The sequence below is a fragment of the Glossina fuscipes genome, unplaced genomic scaffold (assembly GCF_014805625.2).
Source record: "Glossina fuscipes isolate IAEA_lab_2018 unplaced genomic scaffold, Yale_Gfus_2 150, whole genome shotgun sequence".
NCBI classification, from domain to species: domain Eukaryota; kingdom Metazoa; phylum Arthropoda; class Insecta; order Diptera; family Glossinidae; genus Glossina; species Glossina fuscipes.
Genome location: NW_023998493.1, coordinates 542,815 through 549,796, shown reverse-complemented (window position 1 = coordinate 549,796; position 6,982 = coordinate 542,815). Strand labels below are relative to the sequence as shown.

General features: G+C 35.3%; 1 protein-coding gene across 1 annotated transcript; it reads left to right on the top strand.

The window, feature by feature from the left end:
* The first annotated feature begins 361 nt into the window (after positions 1-361).
* Positions 362-4,759, top strand: LOC119641533 (RAC serine/threonine-protein kinase). Its single transcript, XM_038040271.1, has 7 exons — positions 362-1,155; positions 1,233-1,398; positions 1,496-1,693; positions 1,766-2,155; positions 2,663-2,896; positions 4,205-4,351; positions 4,426-4,759. Exons 1-7 carry the CDS (start codon positions 797-799, stop codon positions 4,504-4,506), a joined length of 1,575 nt encoding a protein of 524 aa, XP_037896199.1. The 5' UTR covers positions 362-796; the 3' UTR covers positions 4,507-4,759.
* The last annotated feature ends 2,223 nt before the right edge of the window (positions 4,760-6,982 follow it).

The window sequence follows — 6,982 nt, the reverse complement described above, 5'->3', positions numbered from 1 at the left end:
CTTTGCCCCTACACATATTCATAAACCGCATAAAAAAAGTTGCATAAAGAAAATCGCAAAAAGAAAATAGGTCGCATGTATCCATCCAATCGCACAAACAAAAAGGGCATAAATAAAAATCATACTAAAACCGATTTAACCGTATATGGTCTTCAACTATACTGTGCTGTCAACTTTTTAAACATAAATGTTTTCGAATATCATATAACAGCCCAATGAGAGATCATAGTCCAAAGTAGTGGATACGGGAAACTTCGATCGTATCCGAATATAGCTTTTCGTTTGTTATTTACAATTTAAAGACTTTTGTCATGTACTTACTTTCCTTTTCAGTTCTTTAAGCATCAACGACGTGTAAGCTGGGTGTTTGGTTTTCTTTATTACTGGGATTTATAAAGGCATCAAAACGAATTACCTACCATTTACCGCAGCGAGGAGGTCAACGGTAGTAACGCCAGCTGCCGGGAAAACAACCGCCACTGCTGCTGCTGCCTCAGGATCTACCTCTTCATCGTCGGCATCGTCGACAGATCTGTTGGGTTCGGGTTTTGTAGCTACATTTGCTAGCCCTTTCTTTGGCGGGGGTGGCGGTGGCAGCGTTAATAATAATAACGGCACTACAAACAATAACAGCAACAGCAATAATAATAATCAGAACAATTCCGTAACCTATGCAAGTGTAAGCGCTCAAAACAGTAGCATACCGTTACAATCGCAACAACAACAACAACAACAACAACAACAACAGCCCTTAATTGCCTTAACAGCCGCAAACACCTCAGCTAACGCCACAATCATGTCTACATTGGGATCGTCACCCAGCAGTTATGATGGTACTTTTGGAACTGGTCCGCATGCCACAATCGTTAAGGAAGGTTGGCTGCAGAAGCGGGGTGAACACATAAAAACCTGGCGTTCACGCTACTTTATATTACGTGGCGATGGCACCCTGATAGGCTATCGTAATAAACCTACCGGCAGCGGACCAGTGGATAAATTGAACGATTTCACGGTACGTGGATGTCAAATAATGACTGTAGATCGTCCGAAACCATATACGTTTATTATACGTGGACTGCAATGGACAACAGTAATTGAGCGTACATTTTGCGTGGACACCGATGAAGAACGGCAGCAATGGACAGATGCAATAAGGTTTGTTAATCGTCTTGAAAATTATTATAAATTTCTTAATTTTGTCTCTTTATATATCATCATCCGTTACTGAGTAGAACCGTGGCAAGTCGTTTAAGTGAATTAGGAGAAACAGCCATGTGTCCTTCTAATTCGACGGATATGACCGATGTCGATATGGCTTCCATAGCTGAAGTGGAACTATCTGAGAAATTTTCTGTGCAGGGCACTTCAACACGTAACAGCGGCGGCGTAAAGAAAGTGGTGAGTAGAGAAATTTCCATATTCAGGTAGACCGACGTAGACAGAGAGAAAAGAGAGAGAGTGCTAAAATAATTTTCTTGCATCTTCACTGATTTAGACTTTGGAAAATTTTGAATTTTTAAAAGTTTTGGGCAAAGGAACGTTCGGCAAAGTGATTTTGTGTCGTGAAAAAGCCACAGCCAAATTGTATGCTATAAAAATTCTCAAAAAAGAAGTCATCATACAAAAGGATGAAGTGGCTCACACTCTAACAGAAAGTCGAGTTCTACAAACCACAAATCATCCGTTTTTAATAGTGAGTCGTCTCTATGCATTGCCTTGCGAGATTAAATCTAAAGTTTTTCTATCTTTTGTAACTTCGTTTCAGTCTCTGAAATATTCTTTTCAGACAAACGATCGTTTATGCTTCGTTATGCAGTATGTGAACGGCGGTGAATTATTCTTTCATTTAAGTCATGAACGCTTGTTCTCAGAGTCCCGAACACGTTTCTACGGAGCCGAAATCATTTCAGCTTTAGGTTATTTGCATTCGCAGGGAATCATATATCGTGATTTGAAACTCGAAAATTTACTCCTCGACAAAGATGGGCACATTAAAATCGCTGATTTCGGTCTGTGCAAAGAAGACATCACCTATGGACGCACTACGAAAACTTTCTGCGGTACACCGGAATATTTAGCACCCGAAGTATTGGAAGATAACGATTACGGTCACGCTGTGGATTGGTGGGGTACGGGGGTGGTGATGTATGAAATGGTAAATTAATTTTTTAAAGAATATTCCATTGCTTATAAAAACAGAAAATATGTTTTCATGAAAAAACTTTTCAAAACGAATTTTTCCAAAATTGTTAAATTTCAAGGGGAACGGCATACTTCCAAAATAGACGTCTTTTTTTGACGGGCGACATTCCGCCTTACCGTTTGCTATACTCGAGTCTTTGGCCGTTCTCCACTATTAAATCATATGAAAAAATTACTTCGGAATGTTCAATGCATGTCGCGATATTGTTAGCAATATCCGCGATTATGATCCGGCAATCATTTGAAATGTGATTTTCGTTTACTTCCAATTTCCTATGGCGGAAGCAAAATGTAACGAATAAGTCGAAAATCAGCCGCCATAACAGAAGATGTTCAATATTTTCGGCCATTTGACTACCGAGAGAGAGAGAGGGCCCATTTTCTATTACAGTTATTTTTAGACTTTTGTTTAGGTTTTGTTCTTTGCATACTAATTATCTTATTTTTTAAAAAATTATAGATATGCGGACGTCTTCCATTTTATAATCGCGATCATGACGTTTTATTTACGCTGATATTGATGGAAGAGGTAAAATTTCCACGAACAATATCGGAGGAGGCTAGAAGTCTGCTGAGCGGACTTTTGCATAAAGATCCTACAAGGCGACTGGGGGGTGGTCCAGATGATGTCAGAGAAATACAAACGCATCCATTCTTCGCAAGTATTAATTGGACCGATCTAGTTCAAAAAAGGGTAAATTATAATCATCACCAGATTCATTATTAGGTCAAAAGAAATTTTTGGGCGCAGCGAAGATTATAAATTGAAATTTGTAAGATAAGACGACTTTATTCATCAACACGTTCTACCTCAGCTAGCAGACAGCTCTCCAAGTCATGTATTCCAGACCTAAAGCAATTTTTCAAAAGCCCTTTGGGATACCGATTTTTCGCCTTCTCATAACATATTTTTCTTTGAAAAGCACGTTTTACTTTAAGATTTTTTGTGCTGATGAAAGTTCCACAAGTATGAGTTCTTTGCAAGTCGACGTAATGCCTTAATGAAGTATGCTTTTGCTATTTTACTAAATGGCGTTTTTTTTATCAATGTTCGGCACCAATTCGTCCTAAATTAAGAGAGGAATAATCCTCTCTTATTGTTACATCCAAGAAACTAATGGATTAACATTTGCGTTTACCTAACAAAGCAACGCATCTTGTGTTACACGATTGGGGTGGAATTCGAGAAACCCCTTACCACCACTATTTTAAAAGAAGTTAACTCCTTTATAACATTTCTCATGTCAGCGTGAATTCGCACAGCCGTTAAGCCTTTTTTAAAAGAGGACTTAATTTGTACACTATTGCTAATGTTCTTCTTTTAAAAAAAATATAACTCTCATCGGGCAAGAATGGCCCTTAAGTACCCTGCACTATTTCAATTTGCGCTATATTTTACTTGCTCTTATCATTAAATACCAATAATTTTTGCCCGAAAAACTGTTTTTTGTTTTACAAAGCTTTACTTTTTTACCTTTACATGGAAGGAAAACAGATCAATGCACATGTAGCATAGATGATTTACATTTGAAAATCTATTGGGGACCAACCTTCATCATAAATTGTCGCCATATAAGATGTTGTTTCTTGTAAGAACATTTATATTTGAGGACGTTCAGTGAAAGAGACACAATCTCATCCAAATTTTCCACACATTTAGTATGTCATAGCCGATCTTTTCCAAAAAATATTAAAAATGGAAAAGTTTTTTTAAGCTTTTGATAATAGGTCCAGTCCAATCCATTTTTAAAAATCTTCCTGCAAGAATCACAACTCGCCCCAGATTTTATCAACATATGCCGTAAATGGTTTCTTATTGGTTGACTTAAAAATGAATGAAGAGACATGAAACAGAGAGAAAACTGTCTTAAATCGATCAGCGCTCTTAATTTTACGTACTACAATCAAAGACGATATAGAGGGTAGTAACGATGACATAAGTCGCTATGCTGTAGCCTTGTAATTAGTCTGCTATTGCCAATAAAAATTAATTATTTCGTAGATAACGCCACCCTTCAAGCCGCAAGTTACTTCAGATACCGACACTCGCTACTTTGACAAGGAATTCACGGGCGAAAGCGTAGAACTGACACCACCAGATCCAACAGGACCTTTGAAGTCTATAGCTGAAGAGCCTTTATTCCCACAGGTAAAGGTTTGGAATTCTTCGAAAAATACGAGACTCATCTTCATGACTTAATTTTTGTTTCTTTCAAAAAACAGTTCAGCTTTCAAGACATGGCGTCAACGTTAGGTACTTCATCGCACATTAGCAATTCGGCGAGCCTAGCTTCAATGCAATAGAAGAGCTCAACTTACATAACATCAGAGTGACCACATAGTAATCACCATAATCATTAACAAGCACATTTTATACTTTGTGTTAATAAAGCATTAAAATGGAGGAGGAAAAGAAAAAACAAAAATCAAGCAAATAGAGCAGTAAACATATGCCGTGTTCTCGTCTGCCAATTTTCAAGCCATTATTATATATTAAATCATTTATAAAACTCCAGTAGACACAAAACACACGTATATATATATATATACATATATATATTTATATATACATATGTATATATATATATATATTTATATATGTGTGTATATATAGATACAGAGAAAGATGCGTACATAAAGGTTTACGATTGCCTTTAATTAGGACAACAATACACAGCTGATGGTAGTCGCAAATGAAATCGATATTTATTGATTTTATACAAAATATGTGACTTTCTCTTTAGCTCTTTTTTCCGTTTTCTCTCATTTTCACTTGTTTTTCTTTTATTCTTATTCAGTTATTTTACGATCCATATATCTGCTTAACCAAGAAATAAATTGAGAAAGAGTTTTTTCTTCAAAAACTTACTATAAATTAAATACAGAAGGCGTATGCAGATTTAATTGATTTCAGCACTTAATAAAAGTGAATGTTTTCTCTGCAAAAAATTTAATGCAAACACATATGAATATGTGAATGTAACATAAGCAAACAGCACGCAAAATGTGTGTGAAAAATGTTAACTTATGAAAAAGTAAACAACTTTATAAATTTGAATGCAATTCTAACGACAAATTTAATAAAATAGTTACTTAATGTATACTTGACATGAGCAAAACATAAAGAGCTACACTAGCATACAATAAAACTATAATTGGACAAAAAGGTTAGAAGGAAAGTGAAAAAAGAAATGATTATTATTTCTCGTAAATGTATATGAAAAAAATTTGGATAATAGTTCTAAATCAAATTTTCTTTAGTTAAAGATCTACTTTCCTGTGCTTGTTGGTCTTAGCAAGATGATAACACACAATCCAAGTTTACTAAAAATTTAAAAAAAAATATACCTTTCAAATCGGCCTTTGTTTAAAATTTTAAATTTTTTATTATCTGTTTCGTAGACTCTTTTATATTGATCATCGCAGCGAAAGGATATGCGAGGCTTGCTTGTCACTCAGAAATTCGCATAAGCAAGGTCTAGAAAATACCTAATACGCACATATGCACCGAGATCCTCAGATCATCAATCCATGTACGCAAGCCCGTTTTTTGTCCGTCCTCGATTAAACGACTGCTAATAATCGCACAAATTAAACCCAAATTAGCTTCATTTGTTCTTAGTTAAATGGTCGTAGGTAACATGTAAAAATTAGTTTCGATTCCTGTCGAAACATGTTTAAAATAAATAAGGTGATGGCTGAAAATCAAATTCAAAAATTGCGTAACACCCAGAGTAGACGTTTTGATGGCCACCTTCAATAAGATTTTCAAATTGATCAATCATTTTGACATTACGAGGTGGTGAGAATAGTTGAATTGAGCTAAGTGTTTCAGATTCTATCTCAAGGACGCCGATTACGACCAAAAATCTGTGGTCTATATGTCATAGCTGATCACTGCATGTTGCTACAAACATTTCGCCATTTAAAAGTTCAGGCAAAATAAAAGCACCATGAGCACTGCTCTGTAATTGATTTGCTGGTTAATTTAAAATTGCGGCTTATTGCATGTAACTCGATACAATTCAATAATCGTATGCAGTCTTTAATACTGATATAAATACTATTGAATAGTAAACAATACATTGGAGGACAATAATTCTTGAATAGATTGTATGGCTCTACACGCATAGCACTGGTTATCGCTACATAAGACAAAGTTTAAAGAATATTCGTCATTTACCTGCTTGATATCACGAAAATGTAAATAGACGACTTGCACCGTTCAAAGGGTATAAATTTCGTCTGCAATAACGCAATCCATATTGCTCATGTATGTCTTCTCGATAGAAAGTTTAAAAAACTGGTCTTTTTTTTTGTTTTTTATCTAAACCATTTTCGATTTCTAAACCACCACGAATTCTCGACTTTCAGCCGATTTAAAAAGCTATTGTGCTTATATACATTTTTTTTGTATTAAAATTTCTAAAGTTTTGTGTCAGTATTCAAGTGAAAAATATTTTGATTTACTCACATATTTGGTTTATATTTTTCAATATACTTTGCGATTGTACATAGTCTAAATGCTAAGTTTCGTTGATTATTTTCAGAATTTTCATAAAGTTTGCTTCTATATATAGTCCTTCCTTAGTTCGGAATCACATTTTTATTTTGGCTTTACACTTTTTTGTTCTTGATTAACGTTATGCCCATACGCCTACAATTCAAAAATAGTTGACTTTAATAAATCGAGGCAATGGCTACGTAGTTTTGTCATAACTGCCACCACCCACCATATAATCATTAATGGCCTCAGTATTACAGCGCCACGAGCAGCTTC

Bases quoted from the DNA above. Each gene is read 5' to 3' on its own strand.
- LOC119641533 (XM_038040271.1), top strand. From the start codon at position 797: ATGTCTACATTGGGATCGTCACCCAGCAGTTATGATGGTACTTTTGGA. The intron at 2,156-2,662 runs GTAAATTAATTT...AAAAAATTATAG, and splicing joins GGGTGGTGATGTATGAAATG to ATATGCGGACGTCTTCCATT. The intron at 2,897-4,204 runs GTAAATTATAAT...ATTATTTCGTAG, and splicing joins CCGATCTAGTTCAAAAAAGG to ATAACGCCACCCTTCAAGCC.